Here is a 15,144-nt window from a genome sequence, read left to right as displayed (position 1 = left end):
ACTGAGCCACATTCTAGCCTTCATCTAGTCTCCTGAGGAGACGTACACCCCCTTCCCCCATCCCAGGACTGGAGTGCCACCTGGGACAGAGCTCAGAGTGACTCTGACAAAGCCCATGTCCCACCAACCCTATTGGGACTTCTACACTAGCATGTTGTCCCTAGAACCTGGCCCATGGAAGGTGCTGAAGACAGTTTTCTGGGCAGTGTTGAGAACACTAGAAAAGGGACTTCTGGGGAGAATTGACTCAGGAGGAACAGGGACAGCAACAAGACAGAGAGAGGGACCTTCTTGGGAATTCTCCCACTCTGCAGCTGTGGCTGTCCCTGACTTGGGGACACTGCTGAGGTCCTTCTGCCCTAGGATGTACTATACTTCAGGCTGTCCTCTTGAGCCTGCTGCTTGGATCCCCCGTACAACTAGCTGATGCAAACACTCCCCTTTTTTGGTGGTCAGTACCAGGTCTCCGTTATGGTAGCCCCTGCGAGGATTCAGCAGTCCCAGGGACCAGCACAGGAGGCCCTGGCAGACCAGAGACAGGATACCTGAACTGAGGGTCCCTGAGCAGAGACCAGGGCCAGGAAACTTGTTTTCCTACTGCAGGGACAGCCTGGTGACCTGGAAAGTGACCCTGGTGTGGGTCGAGATGCTCATGCTTTCTATGGTGACATCACTACGATGGGAACCCACACCTCAGCCATACCAACTACACAGGCTACATTGGAGCCAGGGAGACTCAGGCAGCTGATGTGCTTCTACATTTGGGCAGGCACATCCTGATGAACTTGAGGGTTTCACCAGTGGGAATCTTATAGTCACAGAATGTCACAATTACAGGGTGAGAATGAGATCTTATCCTCTCCAGCCATCCCAGTGGTGGGTGCACCCTGCTTGAGGCTTCCAGGGATGGAGACTCACAGTATAAGGCATAATCCCATGGCTGGGCCAGTGCTCTCACCAATAATTCCTGTAATTTCTCACTGCTTCTCAGCACCCACTCTTTTAGACCAGAGAATCCCTCAATACTCCACCAAACCCTTCCACATCCCTCTTCCTGCATTTCTCTTGTCCATACCAAATAGCCAGTAGTCCCTTAAACTCTGCCTTTATAATGTGACTTCATAGCCTTTCCTTAGTCATTTTGAATATGTTCAAAAGGATCAAAGATGGAACCCATGCCCAATCCCATGCTCCAAGTAGGGCCTCCTGGTGTGGAATGAAGTAAGGTCACACCTGTCCCAACCTAGACATTTGACTTCTATTAATGTAGCCTTGAGGGAGATAATGGGGGAGGGGGAGTCCGAAGTCTTGACAACTGTCAAACCAGGAGAAGCTGAACTCTTGTTCTTCTTCCCAGTGTTTGGCTTCCAGCTACAAAGAATGATGGTTGTTCCCCCCAATTTCAGACCATCTGCCTTTTAGGATAGCACCCCATTTTTCCCAAGATTGCCAACAGTTTGTGGTCCTTGAACAGTGGGACACACTTTTCTGAAAGCCTCAGCTAGCAGGGAGCAAAATCAGGGCTGAGGCTCCTGAGGCTCCTGGTGCCCTGTGGGCTTCCACACACCTTCCACCCTGGGTTACCTCATTCTTGTGTAGGGTGTGAATTCCCTGTTCTCTCTCTAGCTCAGTGTCCTTGCTCTTGCTCCTCTTGTTCTCTCCTCCTCCTCCTCTTCGTCCTCTCATCCTCCTTCTCTTCCTCCTCCTCCTTCCCCTCCTCCCCTTTTTCCTCCACCTTCTCTGCCTTTCTCCTTCATATTCTCTCTCTCTCTCTCTCTCTCTCTCTCTCTCTCTCTCTCTCTCTCTCTCTCTCTCTCTCTCTCTCTCTCTCTCTCTCTCTCTCTCTCTCTCTCTCTCTCCCTCCCTCCCTCTCTCCTGGCTGGGGGGGCAACACCCTGCCTCATTCCAAAAGCTCTCACTGTTCTCACCATCCCCTCCCCCTTTTCATATTGTAACTATTCCTCCTGGCTCAGTGGTATGCTCATTCTGTCACCTGCTCACTTAACCAAGCACTGTTTCTGTATCTACCCACCCATCAGTGTTTGAAGGCAAGGCTGATCGTTTTCTTATAGCAGAAGAAATCACGGAAAGCTGGAACACACAGCCCGGAAGGGCCAGGACTTTTACCCTGTCTTAGTTACTATCTATTGCTGTGATAAAAGCACTGACCAAAACCAACTTAGGAGGAAAGGGTTTATTGTATCTTACATCTCCCAGGTCACAGTTCATCACTGAGGGAAGCCAAAACAGGAACTCAGGGAAGGAACCTGGAGCACAGACCATGGAGAAATGCTGCTTATTGGCTTGCTCCTCTGGCCTCTGCTCAGCCTGCTTTCTTACATAATACAGGACCACCTACCCAGGGGTGGCACCACCCACGGTAGGCTGAACCTGTCATATCACTAAACAATCAAGAAAATGCCCCACAGGTATTGGCCACAGGCCAATCCAATGGAGGAAATTCCTCAGGTGAGGGTCCTTCTACTCAGGTGTGTCAAGTTGACAACTAACGCTACCCAGCACACCAGTCTCCAGAAAGTAAAGGGCAGACTCAGGTCTTGACCCACCCTAGGCTGTGAATGAAGGAGCGGGGATTTGCATTCAGAGCTGATGTGTACTCTCACACAGGAAAGGAGGTGACAAGTCATAGCAGAAGCCCTTGGCTGATGGTGGGGAGGGACTTCTGACATTTGCTAGATGGAGGAGTACCCTGTGCTGTCACTTCTAAGACTGCAACCCTGGTCAGATAGCTTGTATTGTTTGTGGTACCTGCTTTTTGCCTATGCCTTTAGGCCTTTGCTTTTTTCCTTTTTAAAAAAGACTAATGTCGCAGGTGGTATCCCTGTCTGGTGTCCCAGGTGCCTCTCTGGCTTTCTTTACAAAGTTCTTGACATCTGTAGTTTCTTTATTCTGAGCTCTCTCTAAATTGCCCAGAACGCCCTTGAACTCTGGGCTTGGGATTCTCTGAGTTCAGCCCCCAAGTGCCCAGGATGACATCGCCACCATGCCCAGCTATGCTCCTGTAAATTGCTTGCTCGGTGGTGAAATGCTCTTGCCAGGTGGGCTCGTGTTTCCAGCAGGGAGCTTCCTCTAAGTCCCTTCCTGGCCAGCTCCCTGCCACCACCCTGGCTGGGCTCAGATAGTTAAGTTGCAGAGCAGGAGAGAGGCAGAGTCAGAGCCTCAGCTCTCCACTCCTGCTCTGCTCTCCGTACACTCTGTCCACCTCCCTCAGGCTCCATTCCTCACCTGACTGCTGTACTCCTAGCCCCTTGCTACCCCTTTCCCTGTGACTAGTGCAAGCTTGACACATAGGCTGATGTTGAGGGATGGGGCACTTGTGATGGGGTGAGTTTCCCCCAACTAAATAACAACAAAATTTATAGGGATTTTTATGAGTGTCTTTTCTAAACCAAGGGCTCTGGACCCATTATCTCTCTTTATTGCCCCCAAATCTCCTCAGGAAGGCTATGCAGCCTCCACTTTACAAATAAGGAAATGGAGGTTCAGAGAAGTTACACAAAGGTTCAGATCCTGGCAAGTGGTAAATTATGTTCCACAGGATTGGCACTGTGGGATCTCTGACTGGAGTGCTGGTTCTTTCTATCCCACTGCCCTGCCTCCCTGGAAATAACACTGATGGACAGCCCTCCTCCTCTAAGCTCTGCCATTTTTGGATGTCCAGGGCAGCTGTAAGTTGGTTCTCACTTGCCACCCAGTGCTGTCAGGCCATGCTAGCCATGCCAGTCATGGTTGGCCATGGGGGTCCCATGGGGAGGGGGTGGAGTGGACACACTAATGTGCTCAGCCTTCAGGCCAGAGATCAAACAGCCAGCAAGGCCAGATGTAAATCACCCTCAGAGACAAACAGTTCCAAATGACCAGCACACCCAGATTCCCACAGACACCCTACACCACCCTCCTGTGCCTCCCTGCTGCCCCCAGGTGGGGGGGCCAAACATACCCTGGGAACCCAGTTACACTGGAGCTTCACAGGCCTCGTTTTTCCCACTTAGGGCTTCTTCCTCAGCTGAAGCTAAGATCAGGGGTCTCTGTAGGACCCAACATGTACACGTGGTTTGCAAAATGGTGTAGAGTAGTAAACTGGGCCTGGTAGCAAAATATTTGAGCACTTCCCAGCTGTGTGATGGGAGACAAGTTGTTTACCAACCTGCAGGATCGTGTCCATCTGTAATAAAGGGATGGCAATGATGGCCCCACTCTGTAGTGTATAGCCTAGCTCCTGCATAGCTGATGATAGAAAACAGTAGCTCTCTCCATACTGTATCTTGCCTATTTATTTATTCTTTTTTTAAAAATATTTTTTTGGCCTTTTTGAGACAGGGTCTCCCCCCTGTAGCCCCACCTGTCCTGGAATTCACTACATAGATCAGGCTAGCCTTGAACTCACAGAGATCCGCCTGCCTCTGCCTCCCAAGTGCTGGGATTAAAGGCGTGCACCACCACGCCCAACTTAAAAAATAATTTATTGAGAATTTCACACATACATATAAGCTGTTTTGAACAAATCCATGCCCACTCCTTCCCCTCCAACTTCTCCTATATCTCCCCATCACTTTTTTTCCTGGTAACTTCATACCATTACTTATTTAAACTTTAAAACCTTTAGCAAAGTAGATATTATCTCCATCCTTCGAGGAGTTACAGATTCCATACGAAGATGAGATTTCGCCCCATTCTTCCTGACCCACAAAGGGCTCCTCTGTCTACTTCACAAGCTGCCTTGGTTCTAAAAGAACTTTGTGTAAGATTACTAATAACCTCTGAGCAGGTTTATTTCCCACCATTAACACTATGAGAAGTTATGTCTCATACTTTGGACCCCTAGCTATTTTGCACATATGCTTTGCAGCAATGACAAGTGTCCTTGGAAAGACACAGTGACCTTCCAACACCTGTCCTGGGCTCCTCTGCCAGGCATGGGTAGAAGATGGAGTGGAGAGGCTCTCCTGCCCTTTGGTGGCATACCAGTGGTTGCAGGTTGGGCAGCGAGGGGCTGCAGCCTTGTCTGGCTCCTGCACTGAGGCTACCCACAGATAAGCCCTGGGCCTTCTATGGATTTTACACCCTCTGCACTGCCCCAGCAGCTCTGTGGGAACTGGAGCTGCAAGCTTTGCCCTTGGGGAGGCCAGGGCATCCCCTCAGACCCCCCTCCTTCACCCCAGAGGCCTGCTTCTCATCTCCCAGCACCACAGGCAGTAACCCTCTGTCCTGTGAAAGCCGAGGAGAGAGGAATGTCACATGAAAGGTGCCCGAGGAGGCCTGGCCAGCGTCAGGCCATCAAATGGCATGTGCCAGGTGGTTAGCATTAATAGAGAGGCTGCAGGGGGCAAGGGCTTGACTCTAGAGGTTTGACTGTATGCTACTAGCTGGCTGCTGCATTTCAGCTAAAGTAACTAAGGGGGCCCTTGTCCTCCTCACTAGCTCCACTCCACCTTAAGTGACACTGATTCTCATGTCATCTGTCACCTGCTCTCAAAATGCTCTTGCTGGTCTCCATTCCACTCTGAACCATCTGCCCATGACTTCCAAGCCATCTTGCATCAGGGCTTTGACTCTTCCCTTTTGTCAGTGCCACTGAAACAATCACTGTTTTAATGTTTTCAGCACATAGCACTCTTCTCATACTTTCCACAGTAAGTGACCAGACAGGAAGAGAGGGTCCCAAAATGGTACTTCCCAGTTTGGTCTGGAGTCCCAGGTGATGGTCCCTCACTAGCTTAGATGGTCCCTCACTAGCTCCCTTTGCCACGGGTGGCCTTTGCTGGGTGGAGGAAGAAGAAGGTTTGAGTTAGATGTCAGCAGGCTTGGCAGAAAGGGTGGGTCTAGGCACTGGCAAGGATTACAGTGCACCTCTGAGACATTGTGTCCCATGAAAGGGTATAAAAACTCAGTTTATGGTGAAGTTTCTTTTTAGTATTTGGTCTTCCTTGGGATATTTCTGACATTTTCCAGATCGTTTGGGGAGCACCTCTTGGTCCACTTTCAAATTTCCACAGAATGAGACCCAACTCTACCACCTGACTTTAACACTTTTGGTGACTCAGATTTACTTTACTTCTCTGATCATGTCCCAGTGGGACAGTCCCTGTGACCTATGTTCTGACCACATGGTCCATTTGCTGAGAGACTGCCACATTGGAATGAAACCTTCAAAGCTGACCGGCAGATGTCCCTGGCCCCAAGTCATATGATCCCTTCTCTCCACTTAGCACCAGCAGAGGCTAGGGGACACATGGCATGATGTGGCTGCATGCTGAGGGGATTCACAGGGACTTTGCATTGGTGGTGGTCTGGGTGGGTCTGGAAGGAGGGACACCAGTACTCTTGTTGAACATGTGAGGAACAGGGCTGCTGGGAAGGGCCTGCTTAGAACACAGAAGCTTGCTTCTCAGGAGTCGGAGCAAGAATGAGACACTTTCAATGTCTTGTTTTGAGAAGTCATGATGACAGTTCTGAGAATGGATTTGCAACAGGAAGACAGAGATGGGAGAGGAAGGAAGACAGTTGTGACCTTCCAGGTGGAATGTGCCAAAGGAAGAACTCAAGAACCCTGAGGGTTGCAATTATTTGGTTTAGTGATGTGGGTAAGGTCTTGTGGAAGCAACTAGGGCGATGGGGATTGAGATGGGATGCCTTCACTCTGTTTAAGGTCCCCAAGTTGTCTCTTACTAAGAATATTCCAAGATCTGTTTAGTACACTAACAGTCTTCTTGGCATAAAAATACTCTCACTGTTGGGTGCAGTGACTCACACCTGAAATCCCAGAATTTGGGGAAGATCCATTCTCTCTCTCTCTCTCTCTCTCTCTGAAACAAAAGAAAACAGCCAAATAAAACCAATGAAAAATTGGAATTCTCAAGGTCTTCCTCAGTCCTCTGAAAGGAGAATGTTCTAGAGAAAAGACCTAGAAATCTCCTTTCCAAAATGCTGCTCAGATGAATCTTTGATTTTTAAAAATTAATTAATTTTATTTATCTTTTTAAGAAACTGTTTCTCTAGGCTTCCCTTGAACTCCCTGTGACCATCTGAAGATGGTCTTGAACTTCTGATTCTCCTGAATCCTGAGATTACAGATGTGAGCCAACACACCAGTTGATACAGTGCTGGGACTCAAACCCAGGGCTTCCTGCATGCCAGACTCTCCACCAACCATGTTCTAGTGACTCTTACCATCAGCTGACTCTGAGGCACACTGCTGACAGTGATGGCCTGCTGCAGGTTCCCACTGGGCCACACCAGGATTATGAGCTGTCAAGGCTAGCATCAGCTCCTTTCTGCCTTAATTTCTCCAGAATGCAACTCAGGCCCTGTGTTGCCCATGGCTGGCACTGACTGGATGAAAGATGATTTCCTCTTGTGTATTTCAGTAAGTATCACCAGGCCTCTGGTGGCTCGGGGTGACTGGTCCATCCTATAACCATTCTTCCCAAATCCTATTCAGCCCTTCTTACATCCCAGCACTTGCCTGTTAGTTTTGAAGGTTTCGTTCCAGTGTGGCAGCCTGATGTGCTCCATGATTTTAGATGCAAAACCCTAGGGGTTTCTACCTTTTATTTTTAAGATGAACAATGGTGAAAAATAATTACTTTTGTATGTCTTTTTTAATAAGAAAGGAAAGTTACCAATGGGAAGGTCTTCAAAAGGCCACTTCTCAAACTCAAGATTTACTTGAAAGCACATACTCTCTTGCTGGAGGCCAGGCTTGGTATGTTTCTGATTACACCGGTGACCCTCACCCCTAAAACCCTTTGTAGATGGGCCTTTTTTCTAGACAACCTACTGATGAGCAAATGATCTAACAGATTTCACACCACATAAATTTAAGCCTAATAAATGGCTTCAAGTTCAGAGCTCCTAGTTCTGGGTTCAGAGAAGTACAATCTCTACAAAAGCAATTGTGTAGACAATTAATAAACCCACACACAGCACTGGAAAAAGGTGAATTCTGCTCCTGATCTCCTGTCCTCAAACAATCTCCATCCAAATGATTAACTTTGGGAAGTCATGATTTACCCTGGGGGTTCTTGTTGGAGTCATGGTAAGAGAGGTCCGCCTAGTCACAGATATCTCCTGTCTTGTTCAATACGGGAGTCACTAGTCATATGTAGCTACTTACTTTTAAGTATTTGATAATTAAATCAAACATTGAGGTTTTAGTTGTACTGGCCACATTTCAAGGGCTCAGTAGCCATATGTTACTTAAAATGACTGAATTACAGCACAGGGTAGAACATTTCCATCACCACACAAAGTTCAGTTGGACAGTGCTGGTCTATTAGGCAGAACCTCTCAGGGCCCAAATTGTTTGTTTTGTACCAATTATCTGTAACTGTACCTCCCCTGGGTCTGATTTATTACATCTATCTAATTAAACAAATTGAAGCAAAGTTCATACCAAAAATATAGACTAAAAAGAAATCCTATTGTTAACGGGAAAGAAGGAAACTTAATTTTAAATCTGCTGATGAGCTTCAGTTTCTTTCAAGTCTCTGCTATTTTGGGTGATGTATTTACAGCTTTGGGGATGAACAATCTTCATTATTCAAGACCAGAAAATAAAATCTGCCTTCTTATTCTCATTAGATAATTGTTCTGTTTGAATTAACCAGGTAATTACTCTGGCTGCCAAGGACATGTGCATGTCAGAGTCTCTTAGGGGCAGTAAATAAGGACTGGACCTCCTGAGTTCCACAGTCTTTTGGACAGGTGGCCAGGGGAAGAGTGAGGGATTAGCTAAACTGCATGGCTGGCTTGTAGCAGAGGAGTTTGTTGTCCTTAGTTGATGATCCTTGAGCCTCAGTTTACTTAGTAGGGGGAGCTATTCAGTCTTAAGCCAAACTGTGAACTTGTGGGTTTGCAGCAGTCCTGGGAGGTCCATTCTTTGCTTCAAATGATTATGTGTGTGTGTGTGTGTGTGTGTGTGTGTGTGTGTGTGTGTATGTGTACATGTGAGTACACACATGTGTATGTGTGCACTTGTGACTGTAGAGGCCAGATATTAACTTTCTTAATTAAAGTGTCTTTCACTTGATTTTTTTCAGTCAGGGTGTCTCACTAACTCAGAGTTCACCTATTGACTTGACTGGCTGGCCAGGGACCTATACGAACCGGCCTATCTCTGCCCTCCTCCTCCAGCACTAGGGTTACAAACATATACCACCACTGCTTGACTTTTGCATGGATGCTGGGAATCCAAACTCAGGTCCTCATGATTGCACAGCATGCACTTTATCAACTAAACCCTCTTCCCAGCCCTTACTAAATCTAAATTATTGCAGGTCATCCTCAAAGTTGGTCTTCTAACTTCTACAGTCAGAAATGGGCTTTGCCTCATCAGACAAAGGGTTCTCTAGTCATGAGGAAGGGGTTCAGATGTGGGATAGCCTAAAAGAATGACAAACAACCACTAGTAAGTTAGTCTGCATCTTTCAGTGGGGAAATTTAGTTTGTTTCTACTCAAGATTGTTGTTGGGTAACAATTTACATCTACCTTTTCTTTCTTTCTTTCTTTCTTTCTTTCTTTCTTTCTTTCTTTCTCTCTCTCTTTCTTTCTTTCTTTCTTTCTTTCTTTCTTTCTTTCTTTCTTTCTTTCTTTCTTTCTTTCTTTCTTTCTTTCTTTCTTTCTTTCTCTCTCTCTCTTTCTCTCCCCTTCCTTCCTTCCTTCCTTCCTTCCTTTCTTTCTTTCTTTCTTTCTTTCTTTCTTTCTTTCTTTCTTTCTTTCTTTCTTTCTTTCTTTCTTTTGTTGTTGCCAGAGACAGTTTATTAATAAAGAGAAAGATACTTGTAAGAATGAAAGTGGGCTCAAAAGCTCCAGACCTCAGTGTTGTGACCCTTATGGGACATTTACACAGCATCCACCTGCCTCCACATTTGTACACGGCACTCTCCCTCACATCCTTACATGCAGCCCTGGTGGGGAGGGATTTCTAATCTTTTGCCAGTTGGCTTCATTCATGTCATCTTGGTGTTTTTCTGATGAGTTCCTCCCTCCTGCCACAAAATTATGTCTAGGTGTCAGCATACAGACTGGTGGGGTGACTGAGCTCTGTTTTGTTGGCACTCACATGCTTATTCATGTACATACTCTTTATGGCTGTTTTACTCCATTGAGGCAGATTTCAGCCATTTTCTTAATCTACTTCTGTTTGTTTTAAATGTTCTGTGTTCTTTTTGTGCCTCCTGCTGTGGCTTACTGGTGTATTGTGTTGATAAGTTTTGATTCTTTTTGATTTCTCTTTTGTGCATCTACCCTTCTACTGGGTTTTCATCACAATAACTCTCTTTCATATTTGAATGTAGGACTCCCATCAGCATCTCTATAAGGCTGGCATGGCAATGATAAATCCCCTCCATTTTGGCTTGTTTGGGACGATCTTTATTTTTCCTTCATTTCTTAAGGCTATCCTAGCTGGGTATAGTATTCTTGATTGGTCCTTATCTTCTTTCAGGACTTGAAATAATTCTCATTTCCTCCTGGCATAGAAGTTTTCTGTTGAGGAATCTGCTCTTCATATGATGATTGACAATGATTGCAGACTTAAATGTGACTTGACTCTTTCTAGTCCAATTCTCAGCTTCTCTCTTTGCCTGGTACTTTTACAATCTGATTATAATAAGCTTTAGTAAAGATATTTTCTGATCAAACCCATTTGGAGCCTTGTATATCTCCTGAACCTCACTATCTTTTGTCTTTACCAAGGTTAGGGAAAAGGTTTATCTATGCCTTTCTCCTTTCCTTCAAGAACTCCAAAAATGTGAGAATTTGCTCCTTTGGTGGTGACTCAAATGCTGTCTTGATTATTTTTAATTTTTATTTCTTTTTGGTTATTTAAAAATACTTCTTTTGGGGCTGGGCACCTGCACATGGTGCATGCCTTTAATTCCAGCACTTGGAGGCAGAAGCAAGTGGATCTCAGTAAGTTCCAGGCCAACCTGGTCTACATAGAGAGTTCTGGACCAATCAGGGCTACATAGTGAGATCCTGTCTCAAAACAAGAACAAAAACAAAACTAAACACAACCTGTTTTCAAGTTTGAAATTTCTTTTTTCTGCTTGATCTACTCAACTCTAAGGCTTTCAGTTCTAATTTTTTATGTGACATGCTGAGAATATCAGATCCGAGATTTCTGTTTGAATATTTTTCAGTCTTTCTGTCCTCATTTATAACATGGATTGTTTTTCCAGTTTTGTTGGTGTATACTTGCGTCCTCCTGAATCTACTTGTTTCCTTATAGCCATTCTTCTGAATTCTTTGCCAGTCATTTTTGTCACTGTCCTTTTCTTAGAGGTTTGTTGCCAAGGACTTATTGTGTGGTTTGCAGGCATCATGTTGCCTTGTTTCTTCTGCATTTCTTGTGACCCTACATTAAGAATTACACGGCTGGTAAACAAATCATCTCCACTTTTATAAAGTGGTTATTGTCATCTTGCTTTCTCTTGAAGCTGTCCTAATCCTGGTTCAGAAAGCTGTGTTGATTTTGGTTCCAACTGGAGACCACAATTGGTTTCTAAGTCTCTCCATAGTTTCTCCTGCTTAATCCAGGAGTTTGGGTGCAGTGGAGAGAGATGTTTAGTCTCAAGGGGCCACTTGAGAAAGAGCTGCTCTAGATGTCAGGTGTACACAGCAGCAGCAGTGTGGCTTAAGCTGGCTGGGTGCACAGGGTCAGTGTGGCTGACAGTGTAGTTCAGCACCCAGCCCATGCTTCATCAGCTTGGGATCTGGAGGTTTAGGGACAGACAGTGCAAGTTCCTTCTCTGGAGCAACACTATGATGCAAATGCCTGAAAGCTCCTCTAATAGGCCCCAATCTTTCCTTCCTAAAGTGAGATTTGCTAGTGACCAAGATGAGGTTTCTGGTATTCACAACAATGGTACCTGGAGCTGTCTTATTCACCATTTCCTGTCTAATGAGTGACTTTCTCAGCTGGGGAACCAGGATTATAGCTTCCAGAGCTCTTTATTCTACTCCATGCAGCTGACTATCCCAAGTCTGTGTCCCTTGCTGGGTTCTAGTACCACTCTCCTTAAGATGCAACTATTTGCTATTCTGATTTATAGAAGAGGAGGCAAGTAGAGGGCCCTTGTATCTCCAGCATGTCAAACCTAACGCCTCTAAAAACTGAACTGATGATCACTGTTCCCCATCTCATATTCCCTCATATTCACCATGTCAGTGAAAAACACTGCCACTCTTTGGGTTAAGCAAACCCAACGTCCTGGATTTTTCATCATGCCCTCCCTTTCTTTCTCTTCCTACAGCTAACTCACCACCCAACTGTGGATTTTATGTCCCAAAGTGCTCCTAATGTCTATTCACTTCTCTTCATACCCATCAATGCCTTGGTCCAAACTGTAGTCATCGCTTCCTAGGCTGCTGCTATACACACCTGATGAGTGTCAGAGCTGTTAGCACCTGCTTCTCCCAGGACGGCCTCACTGCTGAGGTCAGAGTGGTCTCCCAAATGAAATCTAACATTTTAAATCCCTGTTTTCAGTTCTTTAATAGTTTCCATTGACTTAGGGGAAAATCAAGGCTCCTTAATTGACTTCAAAGCCTTCCGTCTTCTGTCCCTTCCAGTCTCTGGTCTCATCCCTCATGCCTTTCTTCTCCTCACCTTGCAGACCTGTCCCCTTGCAATTGTTAGTCTCTCATAGCCTGTGCTACTGTTTCCTATAGATCCTCTGCTGCGGCTGCTTCCTTAATCACCCCTCATGCCCTGGCTGGTTGAGTCCATTCATTTTCCCCATCTCAGTCAAGCATGGCTTCTTCAAGGATGTATTCCATGAATTCCGTATCAAAGTCAGTTCCCCCGTATAGGTTCTCAGAGCACCAAAGGTCTTCCCTTCAGAGTCCTTGTTACAGCTGCAATGCTGCATTTGTTTGTATGATAAATAGACAAGCATCCTTCTTTTCAAGTAAATTGTAAGCTCTATGATGAGAAGGCTCATACATCTGTGCTCACTGAAGATTACCTGGTCTGACTCACAATGAGCACTTGATGACATTGAACCACTGAATGAATGAAAGAGCTACAGTACGGAGTACACCAGACTTGCTCTTTTCTTTAAATGTTATTTATTATTATTATTTGTGTGTGTGTGTATGTGTGTGTGTGATATGTGGATGTGGATGTGCATGCCATAGCATGTGTGTGGCAGTCAGAAGACAACATTGTGAAGTCAGTTCTCTCACTCCACCTTTACATGGGTTCTAGAGATCAAACTCAGGTTGTCAGGCTTGCATCATTCAGTGGCATATGCTTTTATCCACTGAGCAGACTCACCTGCCCCATACCTGGTTTTGAATCTTCTTTTATTCATCACTTTCTGATTTGTATTAACTTATCAAATCATTTATGTGTCTGAGACCCAGTTTCCTAATGTGTAGAAGAAACTATTTCATAGGGACTTAGGAGAACAAGTGAAGTAATTGTGATAGAGTGCCTAGAACAGCCAGGGTCTAGCACATAGTTGGCACTTGGGAGATGGTTGTTGCCAGTACCAAAATATCCCTCCTACTTGAGAATCATGTCCATATTTTGTCCCCAATGTGGTTAAAAGTGAATGAACAAAATTTGTACAGCATGTTCATAAAACACAAAATTCCATTAAAGGAAGAAATATATGGGTATTTGTCATATACATAAAAGAAAGAAATGATAGGAATATTCCAAAAACACTGTCTCTTAGTGATAAATTTTGAATTATTAAATTTTCCTTTAACCACCTTCTAACACCATAAAATGATTTGTTATTTTAATGTAACAAAACATAAATGTTATTTTTCTATAAAGAAAACTAAGAGAAATGTTATTACTGTAAAAGAAGAGAAAAAGATAAAAGGAAAAGAAAAATCCAAACAGGAAGGGAAGAGAAGGGAGAGAGGACAGCGCTGGTTTACCAGCTCCAAGGGGCCCATCTTTGTTGGAGGCAATTGGAGTTCTCATTGTTTGGCAAAGTTTCATTGGAATTTTTAATGTTAAATAATCTTGGACCCCAATTAGCCCACTCGCTGATGATCAATAATCCACAGCAAAGAAGTTCTGCACTGGGCTGGAAAGGATGCCACCTTGGGCTCCAGCCCCAGCATGGCCTCCCTGTATGCTGAACTTTGAAGCATCTTTACCCTCTTCATCTGCCAAAACAGAACAGCTGTAGCTGCCTATTACACTTTAAATCTGTGGTAAGTTGCAAGAATAACAGCAAATCTCTGCTACTCTGAGTACTTTACATAGCTTGACTCATTTATGCTTCAAAACAACCCCCTAAGTTAGATATTATTATCATTTACTGCATAGATGAAGAAACTGAGGCCCAGGGCATTTTTATAATCATCCATACATAGGACAAATAGGGGTTGAGTCAGGAATCACATCTAAGCAGGGTGGCTGCCCAGAGAAGTGCATACGACTGTAAGTACTACACCAAGGGGCAGCTCTCAGCTTTGAACCAGAGGCTATTTGGAAAAGAGATTGAAACAGTTGATATATGTAACCAAGGGAAACTTGGTTTGTTGACTTTTAAAGCAACTGGCTTCTTAGGCAATGTTTTTTAATTGTTAGGGAATAGGAGTACGTATAAACCCAGAAAAGGATGCACATAAATAAAATATTTTCACCTTTCTTTGAAAAAAGTTTCCACCAAGAACACAAGAGATTTTCTAAGCCGGAAACAATACTCCTTTTTCAGCATTTAGATGTCATCAAGCTGACATTCAGAGTAGAGGCTGAGGAGATTTATGATGATTGCTTAGGTAAAGAAAACGCTCTCCTTCCTTCCTTTCCCTTCCTCCATCCCTCCCTCCCTCCCTCTCTTCTTTCTTTCCTTCCTCCCTTCCTCCTTCCCTCCTTTCCTTCACATTCTCTTTTCCTGAAGGTAGCTATTCATTCTTACTGACTGAGCTAATATTTAGTCCTAGTTCCATACTGGTCCCATGCTCCAAAGCTGTAAATTGCCTTGAGATCGGGTTTCCAAGCCTCCTTGGTGGATGAGACTGAGAAAGGTCACCTGGTTCACCCCTTCACCCACTTCGCCTTCCACCTAAACTGTCCCCAACAGATGGAATGTGGCTCTGTTTGCAGGGACCTCCAGGGAAGATGTCTCTGGCCTCTCCCCGGGAAGTCC

The 15,144-nt window shown here is 45.0% G+C and overlaps 1 protein-coding gene across 1 annotated transcript; it reads right to left on the bottom strand.

Annotated features, from left to right (window-relative positions):
• Positions 1–1,627: 1,627 nt before the first annotated feature.
• LOC115071483 (putative uncharacterized protein DDB_G0271982) lies at positions 1,628–9,634 on the bottom strand (the record flags this gene model as incomplete). Its single annotated transcript, XM_029566815.1, has 2 exons — positions 1,628–1,723; positions 9,581–9,634. Coding segments are annotated over 2 exons (150 nt in total), but the record flags the coding sequence as incomplete, so codon positions are not given.
• Positions 9,635–15,144: the final 5,510 nt, after the last annotated feature.

Source organism: Nannospalax galili, unplaced genomic scaffold (assembly GCF_000622305.1).
Source record: "Nannospalax galili isolate Female #2095 unplaced genomic scaffold, S.galili_v1.0 scaffold1379, whole genome shotgun sequence".
NCBI lineage: Eukaryota > Metazoa > Chordata > Mammalia > Rodentia > Spalacidae > Nannospalax > Nannospalax galili.
Note: the sequence above shows the minus strand (reverse complement) of the source record. Positions and strands in the feature narration are given on the sequence as shown.